Source organism: Danio rerio, chromosome 1, assembly GCF_049306965.1.
Source record: "Danio rerio strain Tuebingen ecotype United States chromosome 1, GRCz12tu, whole genome shotgun sequence".
In the NCBI taxonomy this organism is placed as follows: domain Eukaryota; kingdom Metazoa; phylum Chordata; class Actinopteri; order Cypriniformes; family Danionidae; genus Danio; species Danio rerio.
In genome coordinates this window covers 19,777,926-19,795,739 of record NC_133176.1, presented here as the reverse complement: position 1 = coordinate 19,795,739, position 17,814 = coordinate 19,777,926, and the positions used below count along the sequence as shown (strand labels likewise).

At 36.8% G+C, this 17,814-nt stretch overlaps 1 protein-coding gene across 1 annotated transcript in view; it reads left to right on the top strand.

The window, feature by feature from the left end:
* The window catches only part of mtnr1aa (melatonin receptor 1A a), a 91,095-nt gene extending 73,707 nt beyond the window's left edge, over positions 1 to 17,388 (top strand). The window contains 1 exon segment of the mRNA NM_131393.1: positions 15,999 to 17,388. Within this exon segment, the coding sequence (NP_571468.1) occupies positions 15,999 to 16,867 (869 nt within the window). The 3' untranslated portion in view covers positions 16,868 to 17,388.
* Positions 17,389 to 17,814: the final 426 nt, after the last annotated feature.

Below are 17,814 nucleotides of genomic sequence, written 5' to 3'. Positions count from 1 at the left end.
CGTTTGCGTGGGTTTTCTCCGGGTGCTCCGGTTTCCCCCACAGTCCAGACACATGCAGTACAGGTGAATTGGGTTGGCTAAATTGTCCGTAGTGTATGAGTGTATGTGTGAATGTGTGTGTGTGTGGATGTTTCCCAGAGATGGGTTGCGGCTGGAAGGGCATCTGTGCAAAAACTTGCTGGATAAGTTGGCGGTTCATTCCGCTGTGGTGACCCCGGATTAATAAAGGGACTAAGCTGACAAGACAATGAATGAATGAATAATTGAATCATTAAATGTGTATAAGTAAATCACAGTTTAAATGGACAATTAATGGACAAATAAATAGACATATTTGAATGTGTTTATTTAAATCATTTTTTTAAATGTCATTTAATAAAGCAATAAATCAGTGCAATTAAAAATAACTTTTTGACGTATAAATAAATAGACAATTTTATAATTTATTTATTTTATTCATGTTTTAAAATGCTGATTAATCAAACAATAAAAATGTATATTTATGAATCATTTAAAATGCATTTAAATGGCTTTTTAAAAAATCATTTGGCAAATGCTTTTTTTCTTTCCATTTGCCACTTGCTTTTCTTTTCCTTTTATTACATGATTTTCTTGAGTTGAAAAATGCCACTGGATAGTCCACAATCAACTTTCACCTCAGGTCGAGCTAAACCCTCTCTCGCTTATAAATGAAACGGGCACTGTCATTGAACAGAGACAAAACTATAGCTCATTTTAGCGGGGGTTTAAAGATCAGCAAAGAGATTCAAATGTCAGGGATTGATTAGTTTTAGCTGATATTTGTGAAAGAAATTCTCATCTGGATGATCACTGTCTGTATAGAAAAGTTTACAGTTTTGAGGGGTCACGTTACTGAGGTCAAATTTATTCAAAAATGTGCCAGTTATTGGCCCTCCAGTAATAGAATTGGAAACCTCTTCTCTTATACGTACTGCATCACTGAACAAATGCAGATTTTCCAGAACCATTAGCTACTGTATGTTTCCATCTAAAGATGCAAATTAAATTTATGCGCAAAACTAGATTATCGCATAAAAGACATGCAAATAAAAGCAGTGTTTCCATCCAAGTAGTCAAAGACAACAAAATTGTCAGTTCTTGGTTAACGGATGCCAAATATCAACAGTAAAAATGGAATTTGATGCAGTAGGAGAAGCTGTGTAAAATTTTTCTTTATTAAATAAATGACTTGCTCCTCAGAAGACAGTATGCTGACACCAGTGAACGCAGTGAAGGCATCAGATGCGGATGCTCTTCTAGAAGAACAGTTTTAGAAGTAATTAATAATATAATAACACTAATACTGACATTTTAGAATGACCAAAACAACATTTCAGATGTTTTACAGTGTGCTCAGCCTGATGGTTTGTCCATTCACACACATTTTTACCATGACATGATGTCTTATAACAAAATTACATGATCTTTTTTAATGCGCATACAGGAATTTGTTCAGTAAAGTGTTTCCATCATAGTTTATGTGACTCTTTTCTTATCCAATAAAATTGTAACCTACTCAGCATATGTTTTTCATGCGCTTTTTTAAAACTTGTACGCATCTTGCCGTTTCCATCAACCTTTTTTATGCGCATATCCAAAATGCGCATAAAAATAGGTGGGTGGAAACGTAGATATTGATCTCATGAAAATAATTTGACTGTTGCATTAAATTCAGTCATGCTGACATTCCTAAAATGTGTCACTGAATCCATACAGGGTTTTACTCAATCAAAACTTCACCCATTTCCAGAGCTCAGAAAGCGTGTTTATATGTAAAGTAGAGAGATGCGATCATCGTAAAGTTATATGTGAAGTAGTGAAGTGTAAATGTGATGTATGCGTACAGTTACAGTGCTGTCTTTCTCAGCTGATGCATTTGTAAAATGGCATGCCTTGACATATTGAAATGTAGTCATATTTGTAAGGAATTAACATAAATTATCATATATTATCCTGAAGGTTATGCATAATGACCTGCCGGAAGGATTCTGCCACATGTTTTGACCTTGTCGATACAATGAACTTCTGGACTATTGCTCATTTTGGGCATTAACCCCAGGCTTTCTGCCCTAATTGAGACTTTGGTGTTTCAAGGATGTTGAGCTCACATGATGAGTTGGTCCATGCCTAAAGCAGCCATGACCTTTAACATATGTGAATGCTCATTCCATACGTTAGATAGAAGATCCTGAAAGAGAAGATATGCGTGGGCTAATGTGATGCATCCAGGATAGAAGAGTACAGAAGCCCTTTCCCAATTCCAAGAATGGATGTGTGTCCCTGTGAAGACCAGTCTTGTCAGGATGCTTTAGAAGAATGAATTTAGAAGGACAGGAGGACACAGAACACATCTTGGTTGGAACTGATCATCCTTTTAGTCACCTGAACTTCCCTGTTTGAAACGACAAATTTATCTTTTGTCAATGTTTAGTGCATAAAAATAATTAGTAAGTCAAATATATTAAAAAAATCTTATTTGTTTTGAAAAGAATTGAAAAAATATGTATATTTTAAACAACATTGGAAAATATTTTAAAAATAGTTACAACTTGCAAAGCAAAAGCTGATTTGCACAATAAAAATATTGTTTAAAGGGCCCCTATTATGCCTTAAAAAGGATAATATTTTGATTTTGGGGGTCTCAAGCAACAGTCTGATATGCATGCAAGATCAAAAAACACTATCATTGTCTTAAAATATGCATTTACTTTTATCTAATTATCCCAACGACACAAATATGATTCATTCAGCGATTTTTTTTTTTTTTTTTTTTTTTTTTTTTTTTTGTTCCCAAACCCCTCCTTGGCATGATGCTAATCTGCAATGATTTGTAAGATGACCCAGCCTGTTGTGATTGGTCGATGTATTCAGTGAGAGACCGAGAGGAATGCCCACCACGGCTTATCAACAGTGTTGAAATAGTCAGAGTGCAGAGTGTATGTGTGAGCCCAATGCAGGGCTCTAAGGTGCAAGTCATTTATTAGATGAAGAAAAGATTGACGCAACTTCTCCTACTGCAGCAAATTCCTTTTTTACTGTTTATCTTTGGTGCCAGTTAATTATTCATTCATCCATTCATTTATTTTCTTGTCAGCTTAATCCGGGGTCGCCACAGCGGAATGAACCGCCAACTTATCCAGCAAGTTTTTACGCAGCGGATGCCCTTCCAGCCACAACCCATCTCTGGGAAACATTCACACGCACTCATACACTACGGACAATTTAGCCTACCCAATTCACCTGTACCGTATGTCTTTGGACTGTGGGGGAAACCGGAGCACCCAGAGGAAACCCACGCGAAGGCAGGTAGAACATGCAAACTCCACACAGAAACGCCAACTGAGCCGAGGTTCGAACCAGCGACCTTCTTGCTGTGAGGCGACAGCACTACCTACTGCGCCTCCAGTTAATTAGGAAGTGAAAATTTGGTTCGCTTTAGCCCCTTTCACACATACAGACCTTTCCGGAAAATTGCCGGCAATTTCCCGGAAAGGTTGTATGTGTGAACAGGTCCTTTTTGAAAATACCGGTAAATTCGTTCTGGCTATTTTCCGGAAAGAGAAGTTGTAACATTACCGGCAATTTGCCGGAATGCTGCGCTGTGTGAATGCAGAAGGAAGATTCCCGTAATAAGCGCATGCACGTCTAGAACGTGCTGACGTGAGACATCTGCTTTAGCCAATCACAACAGTCAGACGCATTTACGTCCGCGCGGTTTGTGAGGATAAAAGCCTTTTAATATTTTTCCAGACACATTTAGCTGCTAGAAGTTAGTCAGATCACGTTTATATGTTCTTCTTAAAGCCAACTGTGTAAATAATCATCGATGAGATGCTTATGATAAGCCGTTGTTTGTTTACCTTCAAGCTTTGCGTGCGCCTATGAGCGCCAGCACACGCACATATTATGAACATCTCGACATGCGAAAGTGATCCTGCGAAAGTTGTTCACAATATTGATCATCCACAGAGTTTGTAATTTAGTCAAATGTTTACAAATACAAGCTCAGCCGTTTAAAGCTCATTTGTGGTGAATGATGTCAGAATTTACCGGTATTTTGGAATGGATGTGTGAATGCTCTTTTCCGGAAAATTTCCGTAACGTCCTCGCCTGTGTGAACAGCGCTTTTTTCAATATACCGGTAAAGTCTTTCCGGAAATTTTCCAGATATTTACCGGTATCACTGTGTGAAAGGGGCTTTTGACTTGTTGGATGGAAACGCTGCTTTATTCGCTTGTCTTTTATGCAATAATCCAGTTATGCGCATTAAGTTCATTTGCATTTTTGGATAGAAACATAGTTATTGACTTTGGGACGAAGGAACCAGAACTGCTAAAATGCTAACTCGCTTCCTGGTTTAACCAAAATCCCATTCAAAAAGCCCATTGACTTTGCGACGAAGAAACCAGAACTGCTAAAATGCTAACTCGCTTTCACTTTTTGCATAAAAATTGACACCATAGTTCTTCCACTCTATAGGAGCAGCGTTGATGATGTTTTACAAGAACTCTCTCTCTCTCTCTCTGTCTCTCTCTCTCTCTCTCCTTCTCTCTCTCTCTCTCTTTCTGTGTGTGTAGTGGCTACAAGAAATGTTAGGAGCCATATATTTAAGGGCAGTCACACACAAAAGACTCGTATCTTTCCAGTAATATCCTTCTTTCACTTGTCACTCTTGCTAGCGCTCACAGCCTGGAATCCCACAAGGGAAAACATTTCAGAGTTTGGAACCCAACTGGAACGAATAATAAGCGAAAATGAGGAATGTCTTCCATGACCCAAACTTCTATTGCCTGTAAGCTAAATAAAATGGTTTGAGTGACACCTTAATCGCTCTGATAACCCAAACTCACAGACTGGCAGCAAAGCCGGGCCGATGGCATTACATTCCCCTAGGACTTGACAGTTTGACTTTGTCAAGGACAATTCTTTGATTTCTTTCATTCCTCCTTCTGTCCGTGAGAACGAAGTCTCGCAAGCCTCCATCATCTACCCCTCTTAGTCACAAATAAGCTGAGTGCACTAGTGAAGTCGAGATGGAGACAACCCCAGTAACCTCTGCTGTCAGTGTGCATCAAGGCTTAACCTGTAACGGCTCCATCCGAGGTCCTGAGTCTAGGACAAATTGTGACCGCTTGCAGATTGGAAGATTCAAAGTGAACTTGTTTTGTGAACATTTGAGTGGCTCTGTGGGTAAATGCATGCTTAGATTTAGTTTGAGGCCCTTAATGGAGTTCTCCACAGAAATGAAAATTAGCCCAAACATGGAACATGGAATATAAACATGGGGTTCTTTCTTAAGTGTTTTTTTCCTCTTTTTTTTTTTTAGCTAAAGTTTTTTTAGCCAATTAGAAAGACAAGATGTCCCATATTGTGTCTTCATCAAATTAAACAAATAAGGGATTTTTATATTAAATTCAATTGTTTGTTTATCGAAAAGACTATATAGACTATAAATATATACAATTCACTAAATGCTAAGCAAATTTTGATGTTTGTTTATTCCAGCCTGATCTCATGAGGAATCATAAGTATTTTATGTTTTGTCAGTTGTAGTGGCTACCTCAGTCGAAATAAGAGTATGTACAATTTTAAAAAGGAGGCATGACACCAAACCCCACCTCTAAACCCAACCATCATTGAGGATAAGCAAATCGTACTAAATTGTACAAATGAGATCATACGAATTAGTCACTGAATCAAAAAAAGTTACAAATAGCCGTGAGATAGCGTTGTGTATTTGCAATATTGCAGTATTGTGTAATTCAATAAAGCATTCTTCATTTTGATGTGTTATTTTTCATTGTCATATAAACAAAATATATACAATTATCAGATTACATTCAAACTACACTTTGATTGACACCAATATACCCACATACTTTTAATTCATTTCCTGCTCAACACTATGATCTCATAAATAGTTATGTAACTATATACTATATAATACAGTATATTCTATATTTTGACATTTGTATCATACAAGGGCGACGTGGTGGTGCAATAGGTAGTGCTGTCGCCTCACAGCAAGAAGGTCGCTGGTTCAAGCATCGGCTGGGTTAGTTGGCGTTTCTGTGCAGAGTTCGCATTTTCTGCCTCATTGGTTTCCTCCAGGTGCTCCGGTTTCTCCCACAGTCCAAATACGTTTACAGCGTAACAGGTGAAGTGGGTAGGCTAAATTGACCATAGTGAATGAGTGTGTATGGATGTTTCCCACAGATAGGTTGCAGTTGGAAATGAATAAATGAATGTATCACACAATCAGCTTCATATAGATAAAGCTTTTGTAGTCCAACTCATAAATATAATATATTTTGTTATATTAAAAAAACATTTTAGCTAAAAAGCCATGGAGTTATCAAAACTTTAATTATATTCAACAACATAAATTACTGACATTTCATTTTTTTATTTTTTTTTATGCTGATGTGTGTTTAATGTATAGAATATTTAATGTTCTTGCACCACCACCTCTCAAACAATGTGTGAATTTTTTTTTTTTTTTTTTAAGGATAATACAAGATTGATTAGGTCATTGGTTAGAGGTCATTGTTCAGTTAAACTAAAGAGAACTGTTTTTTGGACAATGGACCCTTTTCACAAGCCTGTTATGACACGGTCATCAGCATCTTAAATCCTTGAAAGTTTTATATATTTAGACTTTTAAAAAACATATGAACATTGATATATATATATATATTTATGTATGTAGTATATCATATTTGCTTCAAATTACAAATAGAAAATGAGTTACCACTTGTGCAAGGTTTTGCTAATACAGCGTCTATGGGACAGGACAGTAGATTTGTAGTTATTCTCTCCTCTGACTGCCGTTATCAGTCTCGCACTTTTTTTTCTCCTTTTTCTGAAAGTCTTTAAAACATCATCGTGTAGTTTTGCTTTATTATTTGTGCAAATAAGATTGTAAAAAAATAGTTTGTTGTATTCTCCTATTTACTCTGCTCTAAGTTTACCCAACCATAATGACTTCTGCAACTTAGAAACATGGAAAGATGAAAAGTGTCTATTTTTTTTTCAGTTAGAGCAGCAGAGAAATGGAATAAAATACTAGGCTATGTTAGAGAGAGCCACTTTTAATATTTTAAAAATTGTGCTTATATTTTGGCTTAAGGAAAATCAAATATGTAATCATTGATTTGATTTAATCCTATTGACTATAATGTATGTATGTGTGTACTGTAAGTGTGTATTGCACTTTTTTTTTATTTCTTTCATTCATTTTCCTTTAGCCTAGTCCCTTATTTGTCAATGGTCACCACAGTGAAATGAACCGCCAACTATTTCAGCATATGTTTTACAGCAGCTGCTCTTCCAGCCGCAACCCAGTACTGGGAATCACCCACACACTCATTTATTTACACAAACCTATACACTACGGTCAGTTTAGTTTATTCAATTCATCTATAGCGCATGTCTTTGGACTGTGAGGGAAGCTGGAGCACCTAGAAGGAACCCACACAAACACAGGGAGAACATGCAAACTCCACACAAAAAAATGCCTATTGGCATAGCTGCGACTCGAACCAGCAATCTTCTTGCTGTTAGGCGACAGTGCTAACCACTGAGCCACCATGCTGCCCTATTTTTACTTAAATATTGTTAATTTTGCTACAACATCCTGCTCAGGGACTACAGATGTAAATTAGCTTTATAACATGTCATGTTGTACATTGTCCCTGTATTAATAAATAAAACAAAAAAAATATTTAAATATATTTTAGAGAATTACAGAATTTCTAAATGAGAGAATAGATTACAACTGTGTGTGTGTATGTGTGTGTGTGTGTATGTGTGTACCTGTGAGTGTCTTTGTGACCTATTCCTTTAAGCTTTACATGACAATATAAGGTGAAATGGGGGCGGGCTCTCTTTAAGCCACAGATCCCGTTCTCATTGTAAACCGTATTGTTCTTCCTTAGAGGATGCCCAGAGAAACGACCTCTGGTATTTAAGAACAGCCAAGGTTATTTGCCTGAAAAGTGTGGATGATATTTGTGCAAACGGTGAGAATGTTGCGTGCACGAGCCCCCATGTGGATTGCATGTCAGTGTTGTGCTTGAGAGGATGCATGAGTGACAGCTTTGCTTCAAGCCAATGGAAGCTAATGGTGAAGACAGACCACCACTGCCCGCAAATTAGTGCTTGTGTTCTGCGCTTTGACAACACGACTGATACATGCTGACATTGCGAGGGGCTTTGAGACAGCAGACATGCAGAGATGTGTGCATGTGGCCATTTCTCAATGACTTGTCAACATCCTGTTTTCTAAGGATTTGCCTTGAAGGCAAATAAGACCTTTTAAAACTAACTTTAAGGATGATTATATGCTAGTGACCTATGAAAGATGACATTGATTCTCAAGAAAACTCCCTTCCTGAATATTATGTGGAGCTACAGTGCGCAGCATGAATAAATGCATAGGTTTTTGAAATTAAATATGTCTATATCCATTTCTCAGTGAATATAGACAATTTTTTGGTGCATTTAAACAAAACAGTTTTGTTAAGCATTTATATCTATTAAATTAAGTGTTTGGTCTCCTAACAAATTTAGGAATAGACAGATAATACAGATAAACTCCAACTAGTTATTGCAAAGAATTTACAAACTACAAAATTGTAACTTTTTTATGTTTGTTTCTATTTTTTTTGTTTAATTAGTTCCTTTTGATATAATATAAATACAGATAAAGTACATAATTATATTGTTGTAAAGCATACATTAAAAAATATTAAATTAAAAGTGAGACCTAAGAGGGGTGTACGCATTTATGCTGAGCACTGAATATGTTTTCATATACAAAAACGTTTGTACACCGAAGTCCGAAATTTTTTTTCTTGATTCGTATCCAAAAATTTTGTCAGGTATACAAACCTTGCATTCATTCGGGGAAAAAATGAAAAACATTTCAGAGTCAATTCAAGCAGTGATGCTTTGTTTTGCTCTTTTCTCCAAAGTAGAAAAATAAAGAGGAATATGCTACATATTGTGTTCATCCAATACTGTTTAGAGAGGAAGGAGAGTTCAGCTCCCTATCAATGAGCTGTGCTAGATTATCACGAAATGCATATTCATCAACATGCATATTGATGGAATAAGTGATCTATTATTCAATGTGTGTTCGATACAAACTGAGACTGAGATCAATTTCAAAAATATTTGTAATTTATTAAGTACAAATGAATAATTCGATTAGGGCCCTGGGTCGCACAACTGTGTCCTATTGGTTTTACAATGCTATCCAAGAGAAAACACCAGGCGATCTGCGAGTGTTTTCTTAGGACTAAAGATCCAGTTTATATACACAGAAGGAGAAGGCGAGTTCTCTCTGTCAACTTTTCTGCACCGTCTCTAGTTCCTTTTTTCTACACAGAAGAACTGGACCAGTTAAATGCACATGCGTAGAGACCTCCATAGGCCCCTATATGTTTTCTTAAATGGTTACACAGGAAATCAGAAGCGAGAGACACACATTATTTTTATTGTTTCTGCTGCATATTTCTTGTCCAAGAAAGCTTTTTCTGCAAAGTGCCTCATTAGTTTCTCCTCAAAGGCCAGTTTCGGTTAACATATAATTTGACAGAGCATACAAAATATTCGTTCATTCATTAATTTTCTTGTCGGCTTAGTCTCTTTATTAATCCGGGGTTGCCACAGCGGAATGAACCAAGCCAACTTATCCAGCAAGTTTTTACACAGCGGATGCCCTTCCAGCCACAACCCATCTCTGGGAAACATCCACACAAACACTCATACACTACGGACAATTTAGCCTACCCAATTCACCTGTACCGCATGTCTTTGGACTGTGGGGGAAACCGAAGCACCCGGAGGAAACCCACGTGAAGGCAGGGAGAACATGCAAACTCCACACAGAAACGCCAACTGAGCCGAGGTTCGAACCAACAACCTTCTTGCTGTGAGGCGACAGCACTACCTACTGCGCCACTGCCTCGCCTATGCAAAATATAGTAAAGAATAAAAATATATATGGTAAAGAATGACTTTAAGGTAAATAATGTAACATCTCTTTAGGCAAAGCATACACAACATACTAACAGAAAATCAGGGATAATCTGAGAAATGAAAAAAAAAAAATATTTTCTACAATATGCATGCAATATGGAAAAACAATGTGTAAAACCAGTAATGCTGACGGACTACAGCAAGCCTACTAAAATGTTTTACACAATGTTGGTGACTGACCAATGTTTGACTACAGAGCTTTCAGGCAGCCTTTTGAGATCATCCTTCACCATTTAAAAATGATCCCACACTTTAGATTGTATTTTCAATGTAACTATTAGCACGTGGTTCAGACAGACAAGCTGTCTTAATGATTTTTCCATCACTGACATTGTGACGTCACAAAGACTACAGTTGTTGTCCAACAGAAAAATCAGCTAATCGGCATCAGATAATGCAGTCAGTTAAATGCAGACTTTGCTGTCTTCATAGTCTGAAGCATGTCAGAATTTTGGGTTGGAAAAAAATAAGAGAAAATAAATCTGTTCAAATGGTTTTAGTAGTGTGCAGGGGAAAGAAATTGTATTCATCTTTATTTCTATAGTGTTTTTTTCACAATGTAGAGTGTTCAGAAAGCAGCTTACATAGACAAAGAACAGAGAATAAATAGCAATAATGATATTTGTTTCCTTGTCCTCATTTGTAAGTCGCTTTGGATAAAAGCATCTGCTAAATGAATAAAATTTAAATGTAAATATTTAATGTCATTCATTCGTTCATTTTCCTTCAGCTTAGTTCCTTTATTCATCAGAGGTCGCAACAGCGGGATGAACCACCAACTTATCCAGCATAGGTTTAACACAGCAGATGCCCTTCCAGCCACAACCAAGTACTGGGAAGTTTTTGGACAGAATTTGCCTATAGCGCATGTCTTTGGATTGTTTGGGAAACCGGAGCACCCTGAAAAAACTCACGCTAACACAGGGAGAACATGCAAACTCCACACAGAAATGCTAACTGGCCTAGCTGGGGCTCAAACCACCAATCTTCTTGCTGTGAGGCGGCAGTGCTAACCACTGAGCTGTTGTGTCGCCCCAATCTGTCTATGACAATATTTTTGTACAACACAGTAGATTTTCTGTAGTTCTGGCAAACTTAAAACATATTCTGTTCAGTTTAGTATAGATACTATTGTAAGCAGAGTCACTGATGAAAAGCTCCACTGAAGGTGACAGTTGGCAAGGAAACAAAATGGTTGATGGAAGTAAAGAGCACTCTTGACCCATCAATGACTACAGTAATCATCTGCTCTGGATACTGGCCAGATTCACGATTATTCACGAGAAACAGGCATACTAACATGAGCGTAGATGCCATTCCATCTTTGTTTTTCTGGGAAGTGATCCCAGTTGCAGTTGTCCTGTTTAATACAGCCTAACAATCCTTTAGAGCAGAGGTGCCCAAAGTAGGGCCCCTAGCCAAAGTTGGTCCATAGTAACATTTGGTTTGGACCTACCATTGCATCTGAAAAGAGAGAGAGAATGATGAGGAGTTGATTGGAACGAATGTCTTTGACACAGATAGTCATTAAGATTTAATCTTTGTTTACTTGAGGAGCTACAAAAAAAGCCAACTAAAATTAAATATTTCATTTAAAGGTAAATGAATCAGACTTTTAAAATGTAACTACTGTCACTTGACAGACAGAAGATGAGACATCGGCGAGCAAAATGAGGCAAAGCCAGGAGCAGCTCAACTAGTGTATTCAGCATTGAACTCCTCTGTGTTATAAATGAGATTGTTTGTGTTTTTACTATTATCTGTTCATTATAAAATGCTAAAAATTCTACTGCAACATTAATTATTGTGTTTTAAACAATGCTTTCTAGTTAGGTTCAAATGTTAACAAATAAATTAGGAGGGCGAAGCAGTGGCGCAGTAGGTAGTGCTGTCGCCTCACAGCAAGAAGGTCGCTAGTTGGTGTTTCTGTGTGGAGTTTGCATGTTCTACCTGCGTTCTTGTGGGTTTCCTCCGGGTGCTCCGGTTTCCCCACAGTCCACAGACATGCGGTACAGGTGAATTGGGTTGCTAAATTGTCTGTAGTGTATGAGTGTGTGTGTGAGAATGTGTGTGTGGATGTTTCCCAGAGATGGGTTGCGGCTGGAAGGGCATCCGCTGCATAAAAACTTGCTGGATAAGTTGGCAGTTCATTCCTCTGTGGCGACAGTGGATTAATAAAGGGACTAAACCGACAAGAAAATCTATGAATGAATGAAATAAATTAGGAAATTACTCATGTCTAATTTAATGTAATATGGTTTGGTATATTTCGCTTCGGCCCACAGCTCTTACTCAACTTTGGTTTTTAGCCTTTTATAGAAAAAGATCGGGCACCCCTGCTTTAGAGGGTTTGGATTTCAAAGTTATGTATTTGTGCTTTATGTGTATGCTAGTGCAAACAAATGTCTTTAATCTGGATTTAAACCGACAGAGTTTGCCTGCTCCCTGAACTGTACTATACACAAACAGTACACCTTTATTTCCCTTTTCATTTTGTGCATTTCAGTGTATGAGACATAAAGTGTAATTTAATGTGTTTTCTTACACACGCTTCAAAGCTATATAAAAGTGCAACTGCAGCTGCAGCCGCCTTAAGTGTTTCCCTCTTGATTACAAAGTTAATTATTTCAGCTTTACACACAATGTCAAGTCCTCGTGCCTGGCGGCAATTAGAGATGTGCATTCATTAAAACCGCCCGAACTCTTTCTCTAATGCAGCCATCAGCTATTGGCTGTGTCTAACCATCCACACAATGGGGGAAACTAATTAATAAGTGCACATTCACACAGTTATAAACACACATGTGCAGCCCCCTTTATGTAGAGCGCACATTCTGTAGATAAATGGATGCAAATGTTTAGAGTGCAGCTCATGCTTATAGGGTAATAAAATTTTTATTGGATTCCTGAAAGACTTAGTAAACATATTCCATTCCATTCCTGATAAAATGGAAGAGCTGCTACGTAGGATGCATCTAAAAGCTGAAAAATATTTATAGCACACTGAGGTGGGAACTCTGTGCATTTGATTCCATTACATGAGACTACAATATACTTTAGAAAAATGTTTTGTTGATGTTGTTTAACAGCAAAATCCATTTAGGGATGAATTATTTGGTTATAACTTTGGACATATGCTTAAGAAATTGATACACCCTAAAGCATAAATCATTAAGATTTTTCACTGTAAATTAAGAATTATAAACAATATATATGTTTCATTATTACAAAAAATATAAAAAAACAAAAAAAAAAATATATCTTTGCATGAAATAAATGTTAAATTTAAATAGCAATGATTTTTTTACATGTTGGTGCATGACCAATAAATGAATGCCATGAACATGAGAATTTTAACTATATAAATGAATTAGTTTTAAGTATATATCAAAGGATTCAAGTCAAACAGGGTCTAATGTTATTCCATTTTACATTAGGCCCTACCAAACACCCGGCACAATAAGGGGCAAGATGTGTTTGACACGATTTGTTGCTATTTTCAGACCAGCGCAACCCTAATTTTTATTTTTTGCGCCATGTTGTTTAAATAACAAGTCCATTAAATAGCAAATCCATTTGCGCCACTTTGTTTCAGTCTAAAGGAGGTTTGTGAAGCCACATTGTTGGCACGTTGCTATTTTTGAGACACTGAAACTGACCAACTGAAAGCTAGTTTAAAGTCCAGCGCTGAGCGCGTTGATTATGCTCCCATGCAGGTCAATGCACACAGGATGTACAGTAACACATTAATATCTTTACATATCAAAAAAAAAATAAGGATTACAATGTTACAAGTATTATTATTTTCTACATAAATACAAAAACTACTACCTGCATGTCTTCACCTTGAGGGGACTTTTTCAGTTTATTCATGACAATTTGCCTTCACATAATGTTATTATTGTTAGCAGTATTATTCATTACATGCATATTTATATTTGCTTTAATAAAAAGTTTTTTTTTTTCCACTTGTCAGGTTTTGGAGACATATGCATGACCATCTGGGCCATAAGAATATAACCTGTTTAGATATAACTTTTTTGACCACACTCTGTTATTATTGTTCATTTATTATAGTTTGCTGCAAATCTTTGAGCTTAACAAACAGAATTAAATATGTAGGCTTTTGGATGTCTTCAGTGGTGTGGGAACAACACCGTTTCCTTATCCAAGAAAATAAAGGAGTAAAGAGTGAGAGTAAAGAGGAAGAGAAATTAAAGAGGCCAAATGGAGGAGGCTCATTCTTTGTCCTTGCGCTACAGATGGTTTGTATAACTATTTTCCCGCTAGTGAAGCATCCAGTTTTTTAACTTACTAAATCTGCTGTGTAAATAGCAAATGCTCTATGGCGCGACACCATTAACTGTCGCGCCATAGAGACTCGGAATGGGAGACTCTGATTGATTTAATGCATGTTATACTCAAAACACACCCATAACTCATCAAGAGAATAAGCCCAACCCTGTTAGAACATGCACTAGGTTGCAGACTGTATTTTTCCATCCTTAAAAAGCAAAAGTGGATTCGGACACACCCTTAATGTATTTTGTGCTTCAGACTGCACCTAGATCGTTAAAATAGAGCCATTTGACTTTTAAAAACTATTGTACATGAATGGCTAAATTGATCAAATAAAATAGTAAGCAAATGTTGCTTTCAATATTGTTTTTACACCTATAATGGTTTCTAAATCCTTTGTTAAACGAGTTATTTAATCAATGAAAGACAGTAACAATGACAGAATTCGCGGCTGAACTATCATAGTACAATGTATCGTTTGGGAAAAGAACAATGTAGTGATGAGTGTTTCTTAAAAGCATAGTTTCTCTGTCGCAGATCCATCATTTGAACCATGTTAGTTATAGAGTAAAATGTTTGTAATGATGTTCTAAACGGGGTGGAGTAACTACTTCTTAAAGTAGTAAAACCCCATAATTTTTTGTGCAAATTATTGTTTTACATGCACTCATTTAAAAAAAAAAAACAATATTAGTTTTGATAAAAACATGCACTCGTTTTCTATGTTTATTGAAATATATGTAAAAGACACATAAAGGACCTATATATGTTTCTTTTAAAAATATTATTAAGAATATACTATATAAAATCACGTAGCTAACACTTATTCTGATCTCATCATAAATCATATCAGTTGTTAATGGTTGTAGGCCCAATTTATGGTGGGCTGCTTATTAAGAAATGAAAAAAAAACTATTTAATAATAATAATAATAATAATAATAATAATAATAATAATAATAATAATAATTAATATTATTATCATTATATAACTGTATGAACTGTATACAAAATGAACTGAACTGTAAAAGTACTTTGAAAGCAAATTAGAGAGATGACTTTAATAATTTTTTATCATTCCAAGTTTAAATGTTAGAATGGTCTAAATCAGGTGTGACCAACCCTGTTCCTGGAGATCGACCTCCCTGCAGATTTCAGTGGCAACCCATATCAAATACACCTGCCTGTATTTATCAAGTGCTGTTCAGGTCCTAATTAATTGGTTCAGGTGTGTTTAATCAGGGTTGGAGCTGAATTTTGCAGGAAGGTCGATCTCCAGGAACAGGGTTGAGCACCACTGGTCTAAATGAATAGGGCATATTGGGATAACGGAGAATAGAACACAACCAGGAACTAGGATTCTAGCTATAGCTCTAGAGGTTTAGTTTCAAGCGTACAAGTTTGCGATGCAGTTTGTGAAACGACAGATTTGGGAAACCGCAAATCAACAAACTATGTTTGTAACGACGGAAATGCACCCCTGGCTAGTAATCTGTAAAATTTTCAGTGTATTCAAACTCCTTTTTTTTTAATAGACAAATCAAGGGGACAATGATGTTGTCACTTTTTGCAAGATTTTAGTAAAGTGTGTCAATGCCAAAACCCATTATTTCTTTTTGTTTGTGTGTCCCACAGGTAACATTTTTGTGGTGAGTTTGGCAGTGGCGGACCTGGTGGTGGCCATTTACCCATATCCGCTGGTCTTGACCTCCATATTTCACCGGGGCTGGAACCTGGGCTACATGCACTGCCAGATCAGTGGCTTTCTAATGGGCGTCAGTGTAATCGGCTCCATTTTCAACATCACCGGCATCGCAATTAATCGCTACTGCTATATATGCCACAGCCTCAAGTATGACAAGCTGTACAGTGACAAAAACTCAGTCTGCTACGTACTGTTAATTTGGGCTTTGACGGTGCTCGCTATCGTGCCCAACTTGTTTGTGGGCTCCTTGCAGTATGACCCACGGGTTTATTCCTGTACATTCGAGCAGTCGGCGAGCTCGGCGTACACCATCGCCGTGGTCTTCTTCCACTTTATCCTTCCCATCATGATCGTTACCTACTGCTACCTGCGGATCTGGGTTTTGGTCATACAGGTGCGAAGGCGAGTCAAGCCTGACAATCGTCCCAAGATCACACCTCATGATGTGCGAAACTTTGTCACAATGTTTGTGGTTTTTGTGCTTTTTGCCGTGTGCTGGGCACCATTAAACTTCATCGGTTTGGCGGTAGCGATTTCTCCAGAGCGGGTTGTTCCTTTAATACCCGAATGGCTCTTTGTGGCAAGTTATTTCATGGCGTACTTCAACAGCTGCCTCAATGCAATCGTCTATGGAGTGTTGAACCAGAACTTCCGTCGAGAGTACAAACGCATTGTGGTTTCCGTATGTACTGCAAGAATCTTCTTTGGGGAAAGTTCAAATGAAGCGCAGGAAAGACTGAAAAGCAAACCTTCCCCACTCATGACCAACAACAATCAGGTGAAGGTGGACTCGGTTTGAGGTGTACATGTGAGGTGAACTCAAATAAGCAAATTTTATTTAGGAAACAAAAAACTGATAACCAAATATGGAAGCCGTGTTTAGCCCTGAAACTGTGATTTGTTGCCTCAACACAATCGAAGCAAACAGGAAGTTATTATCATTGTCTTTTATAAAGCACTTTTTGTAAATTGTTGGTCAGAAGTACTTGTATGTATGAATACCTTGTTTTAATGTTTACAGTAACTATATTGAGAAATCTATGTAAGACATACTTTATGTAATGGTTTTATATGAATTGTCTTTGTCTGAAGAGAACAAAAAACAAATATGAAGGAATGAATGGTTCTTAGAGTGCAGCTGTCAAGCTTCCAGAAGTAAAAACTCTGTTCATTTTCTCCACCGGGATTTAAACAAAATTATATAAACCTCTTGCTGAGGTTGTTAATCAATGCTAAATTATTTAGTTATAGCCATCTGATGCTTTTTTTTTTTAAAGTAAGCACTTCATTTAAATCATTAAATTATTATTTTTAACTGCACAATTTGCGTGGAAAAGTACATTACCCATGATGCTACACACAAAAATCCACCAATCAGATATTTGCAGTGAGAATATTGCACAAAAAGAGCTTGCAGGGAACTATAGTAATCTTATTTTTACAGCTAAGTTGACCATGTTCCAATACACAAGTTGGACAACCAAGATGGGTATGGAGTCAGATCAGTCTCAAAATAATACTATATTTACAGAACACAATTTGTAAAATACACAAATCCAATTTGTAAATTCAAAACACAATTCGTAAATAAACAAATCTAATTTGTAAATTCAAAACACGATTCAAAAATACGCAGATCTAATTTGTAAGTTCAAAACAAAATTCGTAACATACACAAATCCAATTTATAAATTTAAAACACTCTTCGTAAATAAAAAAAATCTAATTTAGAATTTCCATACACGA